The sequence below is a fragment of the Globicephala melas genome, chromosome 4 (genome assembly GCF_963455315.2).
Source record: "Globicephala melas chromosome 4, mGloMel1.2, whole genome shotgun sequence".
Classification (NCBI taxonomy): domain Eukaryota; kingdom Metazoa; phylum Chordata; class Mammalia; order Artiodactyla; family Delphinidae; genus Globicephala; species Globicephala melas.
Window position 1 is genome coordinate 42,397,629 of NC_083317.1, and position 23,908 is coordinate 42,421,536.

The following is a 23,908-nucleotide window of genomic DNA, read 5'->3' on the forward strand; positions in this document are numbered from 1 at the left end:
GAACTCAGGGATGTAGCACTTTAAACATGCTCACTAAAAGCTTATTGCGTATATGATTGCAAGAGTGGATAAATATAAGAACGAAATAATTTAGTGATGACTTTACATGGCTGCTCAACATGGACCTCTTGTCAGTTCCCACAGGCTTAGGTAGTGTCTGTTTGGGGCACAACATTCTTCTCTCTGCTCTTCTCTGCTGAAAGTAGCATTGATTTAATTGCAGAAAGGAATTCTCCCCTCTGTGGACTAACAGTAATCCCTTCTCCAAGTAATTCCTTCTCCAAGAAGAGTTCCATTTTAATACAGTAAATTAAAGTGCTGTTCTTGATTATTAAAATAAAGACTCACTTTTAGGGATTATCTAAAAATGCTAGTTTCTAAGCACTATAATTGGTACCAGCTAGTGTATCCTGTTTGTACAAACTGATTATACCTACATGATAATATTTAAAATTAAATTAAATTTTTTATTTTGTTACTATGTGTATTTCTCTTTTACATTAAAAATATTGATGGCTATCCAGTGTAGTTGTCCATGATCAGTGTTGTCTTAGAATAACCCCTGACCTATACGAGCAATATCACTGTTCACCCAGTGACAGCCACTAAAAAAGGTAAAAAGTTAAGGACAGAGTAGTTGTCTTTAACAAAGCAAATAACTGAAAACAACTTCAGTTATGGGAAATCTGCAATATATTGAGAGATAATAACGTCTCAGGCTGTTTCAGGGATTTACAGCATGTAGAATATACTTCACACAACATCAGATAAACCCAAAATTATTTTGCTTTGGTATCACTATTAAAAAAATGATCAATGGTTTTATACAAATTGCATCAAAGTGGAAAGATTCTTTATGAATTCAGCAAAACGTACCATATTCCATAAACCATCATTAATAACTTTGCCTCCAGTTGTGACTTTGGCTGTATATTCATTCTTAAACTGAATTTCAATCTTGCCCTCACGAAGTGCAATCAGGAACCAAGCTGAGTGATCAGAAGATTCTGCATACAGGATAACACCTTCTGAATCATATGTCCGGAAATCAAATTCAGCTGAAAATCTAAACAATGGACAAAGAGAGAGACTTAATAGTAAGAAATATTGAAGACTATGTTATTCTTTTTTTTTCTTGTACTGGCAAACAGCAATACGTTGAAAGAGTCAACTCTTTCCCTGGAAAAAATAAAAGAGAAGGGCAGGACTAAGCTGTTCTTGTATTATCTCTGGCTCCATGTGTGTTTAAAATCAAGTTATTATATCTTCTTGCTTATTCGTGGAATCTTTTTTCCCAATGAAAAGATGCTTTGATAATTTTTCATCTTTTGGCATTTGTTTTGAAGGCACTCTTTAAAATGCTGGAATACTCATGTACAAATATTAGGCATATTGTCTCTCTCCTGGAGCCTTTTATACACTATGTAATCTGACATTAAGATTCCTTTTTTTTTTTTTGCTGTATCCATACATGATTAGTAAAAGATGTTACAATTCCATGATTGAAGTTTATCCATCAAAAACATATTTTCCTATGATTTCATATATGTCAGGAAGGAATCAGTCACAGAGATACACAAGGTAGTATCTGGATGATTGCAAGCTTAATTAAGACTTCATGTGTGGTAAAAGAAGGTAAAGTCAAAGACTTTTAAATGTATCTGTTCATTTAATTTCAAAAGCTCCCCCAAACTCTAATTGCATAAATTACTATACTAGAGTACATGGAAGGAGAGCTTAAAAGATATAGTCATGCGTTTGGGGCTATCTGAGCTCTGATAACACCTGTTGCTGTTAAGACTCTGCACATATATGTATGTAGCTACTACAGGGGAGGAAAAAATCTTAAGTATGCTGGACTAAAAAATAATATATATCAATTCAGTGCCCTTAGGATACTTTAATGAGAATTAGCATTAAAGTTTCCAAGGAACCAGCAAAGCAAAATGACTGAAAAAAGATAAACAGGGAATAGGAAAAATAGTTGTATAACTATTAGTCATCTGAGTTAAGTTAAAATAAAGGAAATTTAAGTTAAAAAATCAAGAATTCAGATAATTACTAAATAAGGCAAGAAAGAATCCCACACTCTTTCTTATTCCACATATAATAGTATAGTGATAGAGGCACCACTTGCAATGGGGCACAAATCTACCTCAAATGGAACAAAGAAAAGGTGATAGGGCTTCCCTGGTGGCGCAGTGGTTGAGATTCCGCCTGCTGATGCAGGGGACACGGGTTCGTGCCCCGGTCCGGGAAGATCCCACATGCCGTGGAGCAGCTGGGCCCGTGAGCCACGGCTGCTGAGCCTGCGCGTCCGGAGCCTGTGCTCCGCAACGGGAGAGGTCACAACAGTGAGAGGCCCGTGTATGACAAAAAAAAAAGAAAAAGAAAAAGTGATAGAATAAACTTTTTAGTCTTTAGAATTCCAAGAAAATATTACAAAGAGGTAAATGTGGAGTAAAGTATGTTGGGTAGATAACAATGTAGTAGGAATTTACTGAACTCATATTAAAAAGAACCATTTTGCTTCGAGTAGGGACTTCTATTCTCTTTCATATTCATCACATTTTGCTGATGTGAAGCATTATTATCTTGCCAAAATCCAAATCTATGTACTCTCAGGATCTTATAGAAGTTCATCCTATTATGGAGATAATTTCCTTCTCTTTGTAAAATCATGCTAAACCAGTCATTCAAAGAGTCGTGTTCTGCACATTTTCTGTCTGGAATACATCAGCATACTGACTCATTATATTGGGGAACAATTCGTTCTTTTTCAGAAGTATTGTAGAGTGAAAAAAATGAATCTGCTAACTTTGGGGTAGGGTAAGTATTTGATCATGGGAAACAGAGCTGAAGGAATTTGCAAAAAAAGAAAAAATAAATATAAAAGTGTTAGCTGTTCTTTGTGTTCGTTACACAGGTGGCAGCTTATAAAAATTCATCAAGCTTACATGTAAGATACATGTATATTTCTATGTGTATATATATATATTTATAATACTTCAATAAAAAGTTTAAACTAAACAAATAATAAACAAATAAATACTGAAAGGAATAATTGATCCAATTTGATCCAATGTTACAGCCCAAGCATTTGTGAATTGTGAAAAATGAATACCTCTGAAAGTGCCTGAAGGTATGTAATAATGAACTCTCCTCTCTCATTCTCATTACTCTCATAGCAAGGAAAGGTTGTCTACAATCAAATCACTAGAAGATATTATTTGCTCTGAGATGTTAAAGGGGAAAACCACAACTTGGGGGAAACGAGAGTGTCAAAAGAGCACAATTAAATCAGTGAATAAATTTCAATGTTCCTGAATGGTAAAATTTCTATGGATTGAGTTGAATTATTTAATGAATAATCACTCATATATCTAATGAATTAAATATTCATGCTTATCTAATTAAAATATTTTAAAATTTGTACTCTATAATCAGTCTCAAATGTTTCCTTTCCATTATTCCAACAAAATTCTGAAATTCTTTTCCTAGTTCCAACAATGTATGGCTCTGAGAAAATTTGATAATTAGTCATGACTCAAAAATAGAAGAAATTACTCCCTCCCAAAAGTCAGCCTAACTACAGGAACGACAGATAAAGTACCCAGATAGTCAACTAAAATCATGCGATGCATTCCTTTAAAATACTACTTAAGCAATCATATATAGTTTCCTTAATAATTATGAATATAACTATATTCTAAAAGCAGTATTTTGAATATTTCTCTTTACTTAATTTTTAACAACATGTATAAAGAAAGAAAATTTCACAAATACATTAAATCTACTTTCCCAGCTTCTTAGTAAATATGTATTCACTAGAAAAGGAAGAACTATGGATTAAGATAAAATGATCATTGGAGAAAATCAGCCTAGAACGACCCCAAATGATTCAAGCATGAAAATTACGTGTAAAGATAAAAATGAACTTTGGGGTACCTCATATCATCTGACTGATAATATACCTAACTTATCTGATAATAAAATTTCATACATTTTAAACCTTTCAGTCACTTCTTTTCTTATGTCCTGACCTGCTTATCTCTAGAAATTATCATTGACATTGATACCTCACCTGGTGATTTCCGGCAAACGAAATTTTAAATACAAAACAACCCCTACAAACTGCTCTGCCAAGTAAAGCAATTCATAATTTTTGTCAAGGTTCAAAGGAAGACACACTGGAACAGCCTGGAGAAAAGGCAACAAAACAAACAAAAAGCATAGGTTACTGCTTGGTGTTTGTGTCAGGGTATCATCTTTTCTCTATTTGCTAGTGTTCTTGTCAAATGTATCCTCTGTGATACACTAAAATAAATTAAGAACACCCATGGTAATAATAAAGCAATATCTTTTACTTCCTTGTATAGCCCATCAGTATAATCTCCAAGAATACACATTTTAAAGTCTTAATTAAGCCAAAATTTTTCTGAGCAAAAATTTGCTATCTAAATAGTAAAGGGAATGCTGGAAAACCGGAATGGGTTAAATATAAAGTAAGATATCACTGTAATCTCCAAGGAATTCACCAAAAAAAAAGTGATTTAGAGTCATCTGATGTAACATCAAGGTTTTTTCCTTCTAAGAGCAAAAACAAATATTAAAATGGAAAGGTTTTTAAGGGAGAAGTTCTTGGGCATACATACAGGGATATTCTGGGGGGAACTGTGTAAACAGCACTGTATTAAATCTAGGTCCAGAAATAATATCTCATTTCCTCTTAGAACTTCCATAAATCTATTCCAAGGTAGATGGTAATGTGTAACTACAACAAATACTGAAATAATAGAAAACCAAATTACGAAATAGACATGAACACAATACAGTCCAATGAAGTACTACCAACGTTATTACGTATGCCAACTAGCTTACCTTACCTTTCTTTACCAAGTAGGTGGCATAACATGAAATGTTACATTTTTTGGACATACACAGCTTTCTCTGGGTAGCAGATAAAGAGGTATGTGTAAATTCATGATTAAATCATTATTTAGTTTAGGGCTTTTTTTACTATCTGCTTCATAAGCATTTGAAATTTCACTTTAACTTTTAAAAATTAAAAGAGATTCAAGAATTTGACTAAAGATCACTAACATGTGATCCTTATTTAGGAAAAAAAAAAAAGAGCTTCAAATGTTGATCTATTTATTACAATGGAAGAAGAACTAGAACCTACCCCCAACATTCAATTTCTGGATCAATTATGAATTGAATCTTAGTAACTAAAAGCAATTTTGAGAGATACAAATTAACAAAATTGACCTCTCTGAATTTCCATATACTTAAACCCCAACTAAATCCTACTCTGACAGAGTTGTTTCCACCTGAGATTTTATGAGCACTCTTGCAAGTACTAACATGCCTGCGGCATGATCAAACTTGTCAGAGTGAGATAAAGAAAAGCAGACACTGGAAAATGTTTTCTCTAAAGTTCTATGAAAGACTTTTTTCTCACAAAGAGGAGTATAAACCTCAGCTTTTCTTAGTTTCTTAAATAAACATACACTTTGCATTTTATAAATGTACAGGCTATACAGATGAGCACTCTCTGAACTGTGGCCCTGCAGCTTTTCTTTTTTTTAATCCAGTCACTAATTATCCACAATGTTTACCACTTACATGACCAAAATTAGTAAAATGGACTGTGACTCATAGCCTGCTTTGAACTATAGCAGTTATAATAGACATCTGTATTCTCTTGATTTACCTCAACTGTGTGGAAATAAGTACCTGGTTCTTTCATTTTAAAAAAGAGGTGGGAAGGTTAGCCTTGCAAAATGTTACCTCACAACTCTTCTGGTCTTGAGCAAGTTTGAATCCTTTCTTCCCATCACAGTAACAAGAGTAACCTCCAGGGTGATTGACACAAAGTTGAGCACACATGTTCTCAGAGCATTCATCCACATCTGGGGTAAAAGAGAACATAAATTTTAATATCTCCTAAATGTTCAATCTCACAGAAGAAGGACTATGTTGATTTTAGTATGAGATAATCAATGATAATAAATCCTTTGTGAAAGAAATTCCTTTGACATCAAATCACATTCCTTTGACATCAAATCACAAATCACTTGCCATGGAAATTTAAGTGAGTTACAAGTGTAATTTCTATTTATATACCTGACCAACAAATTTAATGAATAACTCTCAGTAATTAATAATTAATAAAGATATAACAATTATACTAATTTTATGATTTTGAAGAAAAAAAGACTGAGAATCTCCATGTAACTGTCACATCTGATCATATGAATTCCATTGACACTACTTCTTAACTCTTTGCTTTGAAGAAAAGAAAAGGAAGGGAAGGGAAGGGGAGAGGAGGGGAGGAGGAGGGAGGGGAGGATAGGAAGATAGGGAAGGGAAAGGAAGAAAAGATCCCTTTTAATTGAAGGTTAATGTAATTGGAGATTAAATGATCATATCAAGAAAATTTCACTTTCCATAATGCAACGATTACTGGCGACAATAAATTTAAGGACATATATTTATTTCTTATGTAAAAAAAACAAAAAACCTCACTGTGCTATTACCTCCCATACTGTGAAATCTTCTATATGGTCCCTGTTCCTACTCCATATTTTAAGAAAATCATTCTTGAAAAGCTGTAATAAGATACTTCAGCTAAAGTACACTTCAGAGCTAGCTACCTACAATCCTTGACCTTTTTGATGAATACACCCTGTGATCTTTGAAAATTCCCAAACTCAAATACTATTATAGCATATAAGTTCTCCCTTAAAATGTCTTAAAATAGACCTCCCCAAATTAGTGAACCCTCAGTACCATAAAAATTGAATAGTATAACTAGAGGAATAAAGTAATATATATTTATATATAAATATATTTACATTTTCACATTTACATCTTTTTAAAAAAATCTGTCATTCGTTGAATATAACTACAATATTGATGATGAAGTTGGATAATAATAAGTCTGCAAATGCTTAGGGCTTACTACAGTAATTTCCACCTGGAGTGGTGGGAGAGTAGAAATGGTGGGTTGGGGGGATATTTTTCAGTGAGTGCATAAGGTTATAACACATCAAAATCTCAAAAGGAGTACAAATAGTTGAAAACAAAACTATTCTAAGATTATCATCAATTTAGGCAAACTCATAGAGGCAGAAGTAAGTTGGAGGTTATCAGGGGCTGGGAAAGGGAGGAGGGGGAATTTATTGCTTAACAGTTACAGAGTTCTGTTTGGAAAAGTTTTGGAACAGATATGGTAATGGCTGCATAACTGTGTGAATGTAATTAATGCCCCTGAACTGTACACTTAAAAATGGTTAAAGGGCACATCTTATATATATATTTTGCCACAATAGAAAAATTATTGATTTGATTAGTTTTAGTCATGGTATTAAATTCATTTTGAAATTTTAAAAAATTCAAAGGAGATAATTTATATATATCCATGCTTTTTAAAAAAATCTCTCTAACACAGTGGTCCCCAACCTTTTTGGCACCAGGGACTGGTTTCGTGGAAGACAATATTTCCACGGACGGTGGGGGGATGGTTCAGGAGGTAACGTGAGTGATGGAGGGACATGGGGAGCGGCAGATGGAGCTTTGCTTGCTCACCCGCCCCTCACCTCCTGCTCTAGGTATGGCCTGTTCCTAACAGGTCGTGGACTGGTGTAGGCCCGGCCGTTGGGGACCCCTGCTCTAACACATCTAAGCTACCTGAGGCACACATGGCAGCACCACTGGAGCCAAATGAAGTAATCATAAGCTCCAAGGGGCTCTCCCAAAACCACAGGCACTAACATTACTAATCAGTACTTCTTAAGGTTTTAGAGCTTGGTTATCATTTGGTTATGAAGAGACTTTCTTTTACATGTATTTAATTATAATAGAACTAGGTCAGTTACTATTTTACAATAAAAGGCACACTGATATATGCACAGAAAATCATTGAAAAGCTTGGTATAAAACCGAAGGTTTCTAACCACCCTTGTTGTAACACCCACATGATTTTTAAATTTGCCTTTCTTTTTGTGCGTGTGTTCTTCCTTAGAGCTAGAAGTTCTTTTTATCTTTGAATATTATAAAATGTGTTTTTTCCCTGGTGGCACAGTGGTTAAAATCCGCCTGCCAGTGTAGGGGACACGGGTTCAGTCCCTGGTCCGGGAAGATCCCACAAGCCGGAGCAACTAAGCCCGTGCACCACAAGTACTGAGCCTGCGCTCCAGAGCCCGTGAGCCACAACTACTGAAGCCTGGGTGCCTAGAGCCCGTGCTCCGCAACAAGAGAAGCCACCACAATGAGAAGCCCACACACCACAATGAGGAGTAGCCCCAATTCGCTGCAACTAGAGAAAGCCCGTGCACAGCAACGAAGACCCAACACAGCCAAAAGTAAGTAAATAAATAAATAAATAATTTAAAAAATGTGTTCTTTTGCTTCTATCATATATGGGAGGTCTCCGATTCATATACAGCTTAGAGGGCCAATCAGATTGCATACTACTAAAGAACCAATGCTTCTCACATCAAATCAGGGTGCAAACACCCTCTTCACCACCAATGACACCACCAGAACTTTACCTTCACAAGACTTTGATACGGGATTGTATCTGTAGCCTTCAGTGCATTCACATTCAAAGTCTCCTGGGATGTTCTTGCACACAGCTGTGCCACAAATGCTTGGCTTCACAGAGCATTCATCCACATCTATAAATGAAACCAGTATATTAAAAAACATTTTTCCCATACCAGAAGATACTAGCAAAGACCCCTTGATTTGTGTTTCCTGGATCTAGTTTAATATATCTAATGAGACAACAAAGTGGCCTGGGAATAACAAAATATTAAATCTATCATCATATATTAGTTCACTAAATAGGACTTCTTTATACAAATACATAGGGAATTTGATTGATGGTTGCTATTTCCTTTGTAGTCACGTAAAAGAAAAAAAAGCACTTTTTTTTCTTATCTACCAGGATACAGTATGAAAATAAATGGAAGAAGAGACTCATCATATTCTTAATATGTATTCTTAAATACATGTTTCTGAAATATGGTCTTAACAGCATATTTACTCTGTATTATCACAAATATAAACAGTAAAAATGAGATGGCTCATCAGTCTTACACCTTTCCTTTGGAAATGGACAATAGCTAAATCTGCATACTACTATTGTGGCTTAAAGTATTCAAGAGTGATTCAAATTTTAAATGGGATTGGGTAAGGTGTTAAAGTACTTATAAAGTGCAGCTAATTCAGCGTAAATTTTAGTGTTAAATTACTATTCCAGAAATTTCAGATGCGTTTATATTACATAGTAGAGTAGGAGACGAAGTATTGATTGGAACTAGTTACTGAATAAGCACCTGTGAGAAAAACAAAACAAGTGACAGAAATAGTTCAATAGAGGTGTAATTATTAGTGAACTCTTTTCATTTGTACTCTCTGAGGAAAGGTGAGCTCAGAATGAAAAATATATTTTCTACTCTAAAAAGTTGATATTGATAGTTTAATTTTTCCACAGACTAATAGCCAAATTTTCAGACATTTCTCTATTTAAAATGACCTGCACAAAAATAAATGAATCAATTCCTTGTGGTAAGGGAATTTTTCTGTATGTTGATTGTATTCGTGACAATATCCTGGGTGTTATAAGGTACTATAGTTTGGTAAGATTTTACTATCGGGAGAAATTGGGAAAAGGGTACAGGGGATCGCTTTTTATTATTTCTTACAACTGCATGTGAATCTACAATTACTTCAAAAAATACTTACTTTTCTAAAAAGAGCTATAAAATCCATATTTTCAACAGAAAGTAAAAACATATGACTAAATTTATTTGGTTTGAGGCATATTACAAGGACTCATTTAAATCATATGAGTGTCGGTTATAACATGTACATTTTATGACTCTACACTGACATCTAATGTCTGATGAAAAGTTTTATTCTTGCATTTTTGCACATTTACTGGCAGCTTAATCCCAGCCATATCCACATTTTAGCAAAGGCCCTATTGTAACAGTTGTATACATATTCTTCTTCTAGGTCTGTACTTTATTACTTAGGTATCATGGATAAAAGACTATGTAAATGAAGAATGCAAGAACATATGTCCTGATCATCAGAGACACTCATTTATAAGAGAACTTTTTGTTAAGGTGTATTAACTCAATGGATAAGGATTAAATTCCTATTAATTAAAAATATAAATCACAAATTCTTTAGCAGTATAGACTATCCAAGTATTTAGATGTAGAAGTTTTAATGGGTATTATTTGCTTGTGGAATGCATAAGGTATCCCTTCATTATAATGGTTTTCTATAACTGGTGTTTTAATGATATTGATATTCTAAATCTTTAACCTCAAACACCTTCAAATAGGCAAACAAGAAACATATATAATCTGAAATTGGATAACTGCTTATAATAAATCGTTAGCTTATACAGTTCACCTTAGAGTCACTCAATTGCACTTCAAATGATATTATAGTAAACTATGCTAGACTAAACACTACAATACAGTGAGGGACAGACCACTCCTTGAATATGAATTCAATTTAAGGATTTACCAAAGCAGATATGAATAGAGTTGAAAAAGAAAACTTTACATTTTAACTTACTAAATTTTTTACTTCATCACAAAAAGAGGAGAAGTGGTGGGAGAAAGAAAAAAGAGAAGGGGGAGAAGGAGGAAGAGAGGGAGGGAGGGAAGAAGGAAGAAAAGGAAGGAAAGAAGGAAGAAAGGAAGGGAAGGAGGAAAGGAGAGAAGAAAGAATAACTTGCTCCCATTTTCTAAAGGCAAAATTTAACTCCAGGCTGGAGAATTTCATTTTTAGTCATCCACGTACCTAGCACTTATATTTGAAGATTTAGTAAAGGTAGTTAAAGCAGTCTAATGGAAAAGACATTGTGCAGAAAAAAGAAAGGTAAAATTTGGGGGAAAGAGAAGCATAATTTAAAAAAAAAGAAATACACTAGTAAAATGACTTAAAAAGCTAAACTAACTGACTGGAATTATTTAAGTCTGAAATTAAAAAAGAAAAAAAGTTATGACCAGTGATGTGATCTTAGATGTATAAAGAGAAGGAAAACCAGAGCTTCATCTTTTTCAAAACCACAACAGGAAATGAGGTGCAAGATGAAGGGTTTATACTGGAAATTAGAAAGGTATTTCTGACAAGAAAATATAAAATACAGTGAAAGAAGTTATTAAGGATTGTGGTGATTTATTTGTAAACCGTTTATCTTATTGGAATAAAGGATATAATATTATAGTGTCTGGAAGAAAAAGGATAAACAACGATTTCGCAAAGACTGTAGTATGCAAGGACTTGCACTAAAACTTCATTTTATCACCATATAATGAAATTCTTCATTAAAACACGTGCATGTACACATGCACACACAATAAGAAGACAACAAAATACTCTGTGAGTAAAAAAATACTCTATAAACAATAAAGCAAAGGCAGTCCCATAGTATCACAAGGTTTCAAGGTAGATGATAATGTATACTTATTACAAGCACTTACCACCTAAGAGTTTTCCAAGAATTTCCTGGGGGATTTCCTCTAATTGAATTTTGCTCTCACATAGTAAATACCTTTTTAATCTACCTTCTTACTCTTACCTTTGCAGTCCTTTTTATTTGAAAGCATAAAAAAACCACTTTTACAGGAACAGTGGTAACTTCCAGGTGTATTATCACAAATCTGGCTACAACCTCCATTTACATTTGAAGGATGCTTGCATTCATTTATATCTAAAAAGGAGGAAATAAATTACTTTTAAAGTAATAAAACCTTCAGAGAACTTTTCAGGAGGCCAATCCAGATGAGCCAGCTGGGTTTATTGTACATACCAAATTCACACTTCTCTCCTTGCCAACCTGATTTACAAATGCAAGTGAATGTAGCTTGGCCATCTTTGCAGGTCATATATCCATCTTCATTGCATGGCAGAGGATTACACTGGTCTGGAATGGCTGAAGGAAATACATATCTATTTAATTTTTACCACATGCCATGGTAAAATAGAATTATACACCCTTTAATAGAATCCTGTGCACAAAGCCTATGGTCGATGGAAAAAAATTACAACTCATTCCTTCAAATACTTTTTCATTAAGAAAAGTGGATCCATTAGACAAATCTTTATATTTTGTAAAAGGGAGCTACTTTTATATTTGCATATATATACAGTACTTTATAACTGTAATTTAATATTCTTTTCATATATTACCTTATTTGATCCTTAAAACAATTCCACGAGGTAAGCAGAACAATAAAACTACTCAATATCAATAGAAATAGTGTAGTATCAATAGAAAACTTTGGAACTTCCAAATTGGGCTAAGATAGAATAACAGGGACCAGATTTATTCTCCTGCTTTAAATAAATAGAATTCTAGTCAAATGGTTTTCAGACATTGGGAAACAGGTAGCAGAATACTGTGATTCCTAAGGAGGGACATTTTCTTCATAAAATGTCACAGCACTTTATCACTATCTTAAATGATATGCCCATTTGTGTCTTGACTTATTTGTGGTCACTCTCACCTCACTAGACACTGCAACGGTCCCTGGCTCCTGCATGATTCCACACCTGTTTCTCCAGCCTTCCTAGCTCATCTGCAAGTTCCTTCCATCCTTCCTTTACATTCTCCTTTGCTTATGTTAGCAAAGCAAACTGTTACTTGCAAACAAAAAAATTTTTTAATCTAATTAAAACCTAATTACTGAACTTTTCAAAAAAGTCCTCATAAAATCAAATTTTTTGAAAATTCAGTATTAGTTAAAATGACAGAAAACAGGCTAATCAGGAAATTATCAAATTTTTTTTTGTCCTTTGGTAAATTGAAAAAATAAAGTATGAATTAAATATACACGTTTAGGCAAACTGTTTTACTTGCGTAGTTACAACTAATTTTGAATTATAGAAAATGCACATGAATGAATATCTCAATAATGCCAATGCTACATTTAAAATATTCACTGGACAAACATCCCAGTTTACATGTTGCCATCTCACCTTTTTCTCTCTGACTGTAAGTCAGGAAATTGACAAACTAGAGACAAATATTCTATGAGAATTATCACTAGGCCTTATGTGAACTTCAGGGGGGAAAGGCTAATTTGATATCACAAGATTTTCCACATTTATATTGTTGATGCCAAAAGTCAGAAAAATAAACGTGGTTCCACTTTGACCTATTAATCAACTCTAACATTTGGTCATAAGTACATGATTATGCAACAACAGCCAAATTAAAGCTCTTGGGAATAAAATTCTGAAGTCAATGACCTAAAGCTTGGCAAACAAGGAACACTTCAATATAAACATTAGGTGGAAAATTCATTTTAAGTAAAACAGCAGCATTTACATCTAAAACACATTCCTTCAGGGAGTTCCTTGGCGGTCCAGTGGTTAGGACTCAGCGCTTTCACTGCTGTGGCCCAGGTTCAATCCCTAGTGGGGAAACTAAGATCCCACAAGCCACACAATGTGGTCAAAAAAAAAAAAAGAAAAAGAAAAAAATTCATCTTTCATGTACATTGCTGTACACATACATACATATATGTATGATACTTCAATAAAAAGTTTAAACTAAATAAATAATAAACAAATAAATAAATACTGAAAGAAATAATTATTTGGCCAATTTGATCCAGTGTTAGAGTCATGTGGCATGGCCAAAAAAATAAAAATAAAAAAAAATTAAAAACATTCCTTCAAATGCATTTTGAGAATACCTCCTTGCTGGGCCTTGCAGCCCTTCAAGGGCTCATTTGTTGATTTTTAAACATTAGTTATATTTATATGGGGGTACTTTACTTGCAGGTTTTTGTTTTGTTTTGTTTTTTAAACTGATGGTAGAGGTGTTTACCATTGACACAGCTCCTTAGGTCAGGGTAAGCATTAGTTGACAGACGAGCAGCAGTGAATAATCCAGCTCTGAAGGAGCCAAGACAACCTGTAAATACAAACAAGTGTAATCTTAGAGCAGACACACTTACTTGATCTGAAATCATGGTAGAAATTATCCGAAGTGGTAGAATATTTATGCTTCTGTAGATTTACATGATTCAGCATTCAAAACGTCAATCCTAAATGTTTCCATCCACCTTTTTGAAAAATTAAAAATCTACAAGCAAGATTGCAATAAACACAGAATCATGAAAAATAGATTTATAGAGGCTTCTCTTTGGAAAAGAACCTTAAAGCCAGAAGTGAAAAATATTTTGAATTAGCAGGGAAATTTATTGCCACATAAATCTATGTTCTTAATTCTGTAGCAGAGACCTAAAGTCACCCTCAAATCTATAGACCAGAGCCTAATTTAGAAATTGTCTATAATTAAGTCAGTAGAATAAGTCAGTGTTTCTGGTTGCCGTAGGCAACTTCCAATTCTTCCAATGTTGCATAGAGACTAACAAAATAATATTTGTATAATGCCTCAGTATTACAAAGCAGGTTTACTTTATTCATTTTATTTCTTACTAGAACTCTGTGAAATTAGATATAGCAATCTGGCAGAAATAACAGCTGAAATAATAGAGATAAATTATGTACAGACTTTAACCAGGGGTCATTTAGTGCCAACAACATAACATTTCTTAATAGCCACTGAAGACATTATATATATCAGTTCATTGGACAGATAGTCACCAACTCACTAAAAAGGTGGTGTTTTGGTTAACTTTTGCTGGGTAACAAACAACTCCCGAAATTAGTGGCTTAAAATAATCATTCTATTTTGCTCATGATCCGTGGATCAAATATTTAGAAAGGGTTTGGTTAAGCTGTTTGTCTCTGCTGCACATGGGATCAGCCAGGGTGGCTGGGTCTGGAAGATCCACCTCCTGGATGGCTTTTCACTCATATGTCTGACAGCTCAGGTTCCTTAGCATCTCTATCTCCACATGGTATGCCATGCTTCAGGGCTTCTCCATGTGGTTGAGTTTCCCTGAGTATGCAGTCCTAAAGTGGCACTGTTTTCATGGTACCTAGCTTGCAAGAGGAAGAAGGCGGAAGCTGCCAGGCCATTTAAGAGGCATTGTATCACTTGCACCATAGTCTACTGACCAAAGCAGTCTCCGGGTCCACCCTGATTTGGAGGAGGGAGAAAAGAATAGATTCCACATAGTGTTGGGGAAGTGGCAAGATGACATTGCAGAAGAGTATGTGAGATGGGAGATATTTTTGCAGCCACCTTTGGAAAATGCAATTTATCACAGATGGGTTTAAAGGCTCATTTGAAGTCAGTGGGTATATTCCTTTCTGATTGCTTTTGTGACAAACACAATCTCAGTGGCCTAAAATAACACAGATTTATTATCTTACAGTTACAGGGATCAGAGGTCTAAAATTAAGGTGTTGTTAGGGCTGCATTCCTTCTAGAACTCCAAAGGAGAATCTATTTCCTCAGTTTTTTCAGCTTCTACAAGCCACCTGCATTTCTGGGCTCATGGCCCCATCCTCATATCACTCTCAACTCTTGCTTCATTGTCATATGAACTACTACCAACTCTGACCTCCTGTCTCTCTTGTTTAAGAACATTTGTGACTACATTGGAACCACCCAGATAATACAGAAGAATGTCTCCATCTCAAGATCCTTAACTTAATCTTCAAAGACAACATTTAACGTAACATTAGAGGTTCTGAGGACAGGACATGAACATATTTAGGGGGTCATTATTTAGCCTACCAAAGTAGGTTATAATATTTTCCCATAGAAACAATACTTTACATCATTGTGGTCTTTCTGGAGGCCCAGTGAGACCTAGGCAATCTTAAGTCTTGAGTATTCTTTCCCTGAATTCATTTGTCCCTCCTCTTGAATCACCCACTCCCAGAATTATCTTATTCTAGTGTGAACATTCCATTAGGATTCTCATTTGTAAGAAAGCATCATTTTGCACTTCTGGACAAATCTGACAGCTAAAATTTGAAACCCTTAAGCTAGAGGTTCAGCTGAAATGACTTCATATGGTGATTAGGACCCCAGGCAAGATTACAAAGTAGGTTTAACCCATAAAGCACCTTATATATGAGTCCATACTAATATATGTGATAATGTGTTTTTGGAAACCTGCATTTAGAATTACAGTGAGAAGAGCCAGTTGCATGGCTATTCCAAAGCAGTGCAGTCCCGATCCCTTACCTTCCCACTTCTCTTTCTTGCTGCCCAACAGGAATGGAGGAAGTTGGAGAGAATGAGTAGGAAGGTGAGAGTTGGAGAGAGATTGCCATAGCTTTTGTAGCCTGAAGCAGAAGCTCTTCTAAGAAATGGAAATAGAAATAGAAACTCGGGCCATCAGGGAGGAAAGCCTAAGAAAGAGGCACTTTCAGGAGAGGTTCCAGTGGTCAGGACAGAACATCCTAGAAAGAAATCTTGGTTCTAGACTACAACAGTTCCTATATCCATATTATTATATGATCATATTTTGTAACTTTTTATGATTATATTTTATTTTATAATCTTTATTTTATGATTATAAATCCAATCTATGCTGGGTTTATAGTATTTCCCCTTTTTGTCCTACACTTTTTGTTCTGGCATTTCTTCTTTCCCTTTTTTTCTTTCTCCTTGATTATTCTTGCCAGAGGTCAGTCTAACTTACTTTCCTTACTTTACCTTCTCAAAGAATGAGATTTTCTTGTGTTAATCTTCTCTTTTGTTTTCCATTTAACTTATTTCTATCTCTACTTGTGTTATTTCCTTATTTTTTGTTACTCAGGGCTTGCTCTGTTGTACTTTTAAAAATTTGCTTGATTTGAACGCTTAGGTTCTTTTTTAACTATCCAATCTGTCCTCTTACTGCTGCCTCAGCAGTCAGAACCCCAGGTCCCCATACTAGGTCAAACAGCCTTCAGTCTATCCATGGGTTTCTCACATTTCTTGTTGTTTTCATTTTATTTTGTTATTATTAGTGCCTGGAATGCTATTGTTTCTCTTGAGATGATTTTAAGAGAAGTCAGCAGTCTGAGCTAATCCACCAATTTGGCAAGAACTAGAAACTAAAAACTATTTCTGATGTTTACATTTTGGCTCAGAATTTAGCATTCTTTCCAAGAAGTTTTTCTCCCATTAATTTAATCATCCATTCTAGTGGGTGATATTTTAAAGCCCAACATAGATGGCAGAGTTTATTCCATTTTCTAAGGAAAAGAACACAACTTAAAAACTTATCTTTATATAATGAAATGCAGGGTATTTCTGCCCAAATTCCATGTTTTCAGTGCAGTATATGGATAGACTAATGTGATTTCTGAACACTTACAACTCTAAATCCAAACACTGCCAAAAAGTATGGGTTAGTATTAGTGGTCTAATTTCTTGGGTGATCTTATCTCACTGTAAGGAGCTCCCAGCATGAGCTGTGGTAATTAGTAAAATTACTGTTGGGTTTACCAGAGACAAAATTATAAAGGTTCCCCCCACCCCCCAATTAGGACCACTGGCCTACAGGATATACACATCAAAAGACAGAAAGACTTAACTTAGAGTATTTCTTTTGTGTTTTCAACGGTGGAATTCATCACATACGCTTGTAACTAAAGACCAAAATATAAAATGTGAATCAAAAAATATATCATAATAAAAAGTATATTTTGGGGCTTCCCTGGTGGCACAGTGGTTAAGAATCTGACTGCCAATGCAGGGGACCCAGGTTTGATCCCTAGTCTGGGAAGATCCCACATGCCGTGGAGCAACTAAGCTCGTGTGCCACAACTACTGAGCCTGCGCTCTAGAGCCAGCGAGCCACAACTACTGAGTCTGCATGCCACAACTACTGAAGCCCATGTGCCTAGAGCCCATGCTCTGCAACAAGAGAAGCCACCGCAATGAGAAGCCCGCGCACCGCAATGTAGAGTATCCCCCGCTCACTGCAACTAGAGAAAGCCCGTGTGCAGTGATGAAGACCCAACACAACCAAAAATGAATAAATAAAATAAATAAATATTTTTAAAAGTATATTTTTTGTTTCACTATATAAGTCAATTAATAATAATACTTTACATCTGAAGAAAGTTTGACATAAAAAAATCTATCTACATACATATACTTATGTGATATTCCCAACAGCTCTGAAGTTAGAAAATATAGTTATAGTGTAAGTTAAATACAGAACCTCAAAAGTTAAATAAGTTTCCTAAACCGACACAGTAGAAATTTTTATGTCTGAGACTAGAGTCCACATCATATTATTATTATTATTTTTTTTTTTAGGACTTGGCTTTTCTGTCATGCTTCCAAATAAGATAGGCAAATAAAAGAGAAAGTTGGGTAGAAACAGAGGCAGTTGAGAGGAATGGAAGGAAAAAAAGAAAAAGATTTTATCTAACTTTTCCAAAACACATAATGTTGTATTAAAATGTTATTTATGTTTATCCAAATGTACTCTGTGATCAAAGGTACGTTATCTTCCAGAGTATTGATGCCTGCAGAAACACAGCCTCATTACATGGACCTAAGAATACTATATTTTAATGTAAGCTTATAATTTTAACAGCCAAATATTGTCTATTTTAATTACAAAATATTTAAATTCCTACCTAAAATGGAGAGAATGAAATAGTCTTGATAGTCTATCTTTTCTTGACTTTAAGACTATAAACCTTTAATTTTTGCTTTAGAAAGTAAGGAGTCAAAGCATAACTTTACAAAGAAGAAATGTTTTTCATGGATGTATATCTCAGATATGACAGCTAAAGTTTTTAGAAAATCTTGTTGAATTTTCATATCTAAAGTCATAAATAATATCACTACATAATTTTTATAGTATCCTCTTTCCAAATTTGAATGAAACTGCTTAAGTCTGTTATTAGCAGCTAGAAAAGGGAAGGGAAGGAAAGAAAAGAAAATGTGACTAGAGGAGAAGTTAGGGGAAAAAAATGAAGAGAACTAGCATGACATATTTTACTAAGTGCTTTGAAAACATTACCTCATTTTATTTCTTGCTAGAAACTTATTAGGTAAATTGTTACTATCCATTTGACAAATTAGAAAACTATAACTCATAGAGGTTAAATAATTTTAAGATCTTGTGGGAGATAAATGTTCGATTGGAATTAATAAAAAGAAATTATAATAAGTCAACTGGAAAACACCCAGCAGCCCAAGAACAGAAAAGGGTCATGCTATGGAGTTCTAAAGAGAGATACCATTGAACCGATGTCCTGCAGTTGATGAGAGGGTGAAATGAGAGGCAGTGTATTATAGCTGGGTCTCCTTGACTCCGGATTTGCCACAAAAATAAGATTCACACCATTGTGGACACTCAAAAAAGGGAAGAGTAACCATTTTAGGAACTATGAAAAAGAGCACTTGGTTCAGAAAGGGTCTTCTCCCAATGATGTTGGGCTCTTATATTGTTAATTGTCCTGAAGGGTAAATGTAAGTACATACCATCAATTCAATGTAAGGCTCTCTAGGAAAGGGGGAAAGGTATATATAGTCCCCTATCTACAGATGGTCTCTGGGATCTCTGCATGGGTATTCAGAAGTAAAACAAAAGCAAAGTGTAATACCCTAAACTATAATTAAACCCTAAAATTTCAAGAGAAATGAGAGTTTAATAGAAATAGTTATTTGCTAAATTATATTAACACTAAACTGCATACTTATTACTGTATATCAGAGTACATTCCTACTTTTTTTTTTTTCAAGGAAGATTTACTTTTCAGTTTTGCAGGCCTTGGAGTCTCACGTTGGCTGGCATGAGAGTGGGGTAGAAAGATGCACAGATGGGGACTATTCTGAGCTCAAAGGAAGAGGGAGAGCAAACCTCTGTGGGCTGGACCTATAGAGAATCTCATCAGAAAGACGTGTACAAATGCTACTCCACTTCCATTCTTTGGAAATGCTGACAAGTCTCCAAAAAATATTAATAAAATATGTTTATATTTATTTAAAACAAACTGTAGCCTTTTAATTGACATTTAGTTGAAATCATCTAATCTCTTTAGATATGGAAATGCTACCTCACTCCTTTTGCTTTTGTATCCAAAGGCAAAACATGGATGGGATATTGTAGGAAATGAGGAAATGGTGCTGCAAAGTGGGAAGTTGTTAATAATTTCTATCAATATTTAAATGATAATTATGTCACAAGCTCTGGAGAGTGTAGAGATCTTTCCTTTCATTAAAAGATAACCCATGAAGAACATATGTATATATATAACTGATTCATTTTGTTGAAAGCAGAAACTAACACACCATTGTAAAGCAGTTATACTCCAATAAAGGTGTTAAAAAAAAAAGATAACCCATGAAAATTCATGTACTTATAGAGAATATTCTGTTACCTAAATATAACTTTGCATCAGCTCAGTGACTCTTTATGAGAAAGACAAAAAAAATGAAAAAGACTAAAAGACAAAATGTCACATAGTAATTAAGAGAACCATTCCAAATTCATCTACATGACTTTACATAAAAGGACAGAAAATTTGCATATAGAATGAGAGAGATCTTACTCCCAAGGCTAATGAAATTGTACTGGATGGAATATATATGAGTGGAGGATTGGACTTCATCATATTTAAGTTTTCTTCCATTTCTAAGATTATATGATTGAGGTCCTTTGAACTTACCTAAATATTTTGGATAAAAATATTCCTAGAAAAAAAAGAAAAGAAAAAATATATCTTAGCAAATCTAAATTTTATATAAAGTTAAAACGATTTTAAAATGTGTTTTTATATTAAAGATGCAATAAATTACATATAACTCTCATTTCCACATTATAGCATTTTTTCTATAGTAAAATATATACCAGGAGTAGATGACTAATAACATTAAGCCATAAGATGCTTAGGCTTAAAGCAATACTGATCAATTAGATCATGTTTCAAAGGTTTCTAAACTGAAAACAGGCCCCACTGAAGATGTCAAATGTGACTATATATGCCCCCTTTACGTAAATCTTTTAATTTTTCCAAGATGGTTAGATACCCATTTGATACATCTCACATCATGCTGAGTACACACACCAGATTCATTGTTGAATAACAGTAACATAATTTGAATTGAATTAAAGTGGACATTTACCTTTTAGCATCTTATGTACATGTAATACCTTGCTTATAAATTGGTTATGTACCAAGAATTTTTCTGTAAATCAGTAATTTGGACTAAGGAAAGCACTTCAGCAAAAGGAGAAAAATGTTAAAAATGATTTCTGATGGTAAGGTTCCCAGGCTAGTTCGCAAAAGCCTTCTTAAGCCATAATACATCCAATATGCAGCATTAATAACATAAGAACTCCTCATGAGAAACCAGTGTTTCTACACAAAAACAACCTCAAGTACAGAACATAACTTTCATCCAGGACACAATTAAAGTCCTCATTCCTTCCTCCTCTCACATATAAACCTACACAACACTTAGCTACTAGTTTATAAGATGAGATCTCCCACTAAGCAATTCAGACATCAGTGTTGTCATCTACAGAACAAAAGCCAGGATATAAACAATGATGAATTGGTTCAAAAGGAGATGATGTAATGGTGAAAGGACTATATTAGGGACAGTGGGGAGACAAGCAATAAGATGGTGACTAGGAGTGTGGACTAGGGTATGAGGGATGTGGGCAGGGAGTGTCTGGAGCAAGATAGAAAGCGAGAAGCAATAACAAATGGGTTTTTTTTTCTTCTTTCATGTCTCCCATTTCTTCCTTACTCTCTCCATCATCTCTTTCTCTTCTGACAATAACACAACTGTCAGAATGAGTGGAGGAGAGGAAGCACATAAATAAGTTTCTTTTCTCTACCCTTTTCCCTTCCCTCCATATGGCTTCTGTCTCACTCCCCATTTGCTACTCAGAGGCTAAGCTATGAGAACATATTTACAGTGTTAGATATACACACTCAAGTATTTATGGGTAATATAATCAAATGAAATCTTGAGCATGCAGGCTTGCCTTAAAATGTTCCAGCAAAACAAAACAAAAATTAGAGTGGGTGGGGTAGAGAATAGGCAGAACAAGAATGGCAGATTGTTGATAATCATTGAAAGGGAAAGTAGGTATATTGGGGTTTATTATATTCTTCTCCCTACTTTGGGATATATTTACCATTTCCATAATAAAAAGAAATTTGTGTATACGTGTGTGTGTGTTTATCTGTTTCCTACACAATATGAGTACACTGCTATATTGTGTGAAATAAAATATTTTTGTCTTAATTGCTTTTCCACAACAGGCAACAAAACTAAGACAAACATTTTGATTCAATCTTGGAGAGTGTTAAAAATGAATCTTCGGGTACCCTGGGAAAAATTCCCTTTGAACCTATTAGATTAGGTGGAGGTAAGAGGATTAAAGGGCAATCCCAGACAACACAAGTTATTACTGTCTTGGACAAGTTCTCTAACTATAGACAAATGGTTCCTGCTTGTTATGGCTCATCTAGTCTCATGGTTCCAGGAACTAAGGCAGAGGTAAAGGAGGTACTTTGCGTATGTTTTCTCCCTCATTTCCTTTTGGTTATACAGTTCATCTCAGGGAAAAAAATCTGAGGTAACCCTGAAGGTTATCAAACTTGAATTCTTCACCCTAATTCATAGAGGCACTATTTATATTCCTGCTACCCACAGAACATGTTAAAGAACCCCCTTCTCTAGGAAAATTAGAGGACTAAAGATCAGATCTAGGGGCCCCATATTTCTGTATGATATTTAGGGGTCTTTGTGATCATTTTATTCTAGACTAAATTGGAAAAATGTATACACTAAAGGTATAAATTCCAACCGCAGGGACTATTGATGATTTACAGTGCGCTGAGGAAACTTGCCAACAGTTTATGGAATAAATTAAAAGTATTCTCAGGGAACACAGTACTGTAATGAATCCTTTATTAAGCATATACTGAGTACCTATTATGTACCAAGCTCTGAATTAGAGGCTCTGTTTTCTAAAGCTTGGTTAAAAATGCCAATGGAGAGAATTAATGAAGCATAGTGATAACAATGTAGTCACACACACACGCAACACACACACACACTTGAGGTGCCTTCCCCTCACCCAACACTACAAAATCCTGGTTGGGAGAAAGTAGTTACAAACCATGAGGTTCATACTATTTGTGATAATTAGGTATAGTTGAATTATAGTTTGGTCAGAGCACATTGGTTTTGGCAAATAGTGTCTCCTTAACAAGCCCACTTTCCTTTGAACGTAATTCCTCCTGAAACGCTTCAGTGGGTACATGTGGAAGGTGATATACACAATCATTAACTTTAAAAAGAAACACAAGGGAACACAGACTCAAGCTGCAAACATCCCGTCTGTAACTATATGTCTAGGTATGCTAACTTACCACTTTTCATGAATTCTTACCGTTTCAGGGTTATTTTCAAAGACCTCCCTGGCTTCTTCTTTATTGCACAGTTCTTCAATGCATTCTCTTTCAAGATTACCCTTTTTTGTTTCTTCAATCAAAGAATTTGCACGCCTTTTCCTAACCAGGACTTGTGAAGCATGTTGCTTCGACAAAACTGAAGAAAAACAAAAAAAGTTTACATGAACAAATCTTTCATTTCTCCACCTAAAATATTATATTAAGCAATGATATATTATATAAATCATTTTCTGCCGGTAAATTGTATGCCATTTAAACTTAGTATGCTATTTAAAGTTATGCCTGTCTCAGGACTTCCCTCGTGGCGCAGTGGTTAAGAATCCACCTGCCAATGCAGGGGGCATGGGTTCGAGCCCTGGTCTGGGAAGATCCCACATGCCACGGAGTAACTAAGATCGTGTGCCACAACTACTGAGCCTGCGCTCTAGAGCCCACAAGCCATAACTACTGAGCCTGTGTGCTGCAACTGCTGAAGCCCACACACCTAGAGCCTGTGCTCCTCAACAAGAGAAGCCACTACAATGAGAAGCCCCCTCACCAAAACGAAGAGGGGCCC

The 23,908-nt window shown here is 34.8% G+C and overlaps 1 protein-coding gene across 1 annotated transcript in view; it reads right to left on the bottom strand.

Moving 5' to 3' along the window:
- Positions 1–23,908, bottom strand: part of PROS1 (protein S) — a 57,275-nt gene that overhangs the window by 15,623 nt on the left and 17,744 nt on the right. Inside the window, exons 2-10 of the mRNA XM_030860982.3 lie at positions 23,331–23,488; positions 20,587–20,611; positions 13,871–13,957; positions 11,846–11,968; positions 11,615–11,746; positions 8,559–8,684; positions 5,794–5,915; positions 4,085–4,200; positions 877–1,066 (exon numbers count right to left, since the gene is read on the bottom strand). Of these exons, the coding sequence (XP_030716842.1) occupies positions 877–1,066; positions 4,085–4,200; positions 5,794–5,915; positions 8,559–8,684; positions 11,615–11,746; positions 11,846–11,968; positions 13,871–13,957; positions 20,587–20,611; positions 23,331–23,488 (1,079 nt within the window). The remainder of the gene's footprint in view (positions 1–876; positions 1,067–4,084; positions 4,201–5,793; positions 5,916–8,558; positions 8,685–11,614; positions 11,747–11,845; positions 11,969–13,870; positions 13,958–20,586; positions 20,612–23,330; positions 23,489–23,908) is intronic.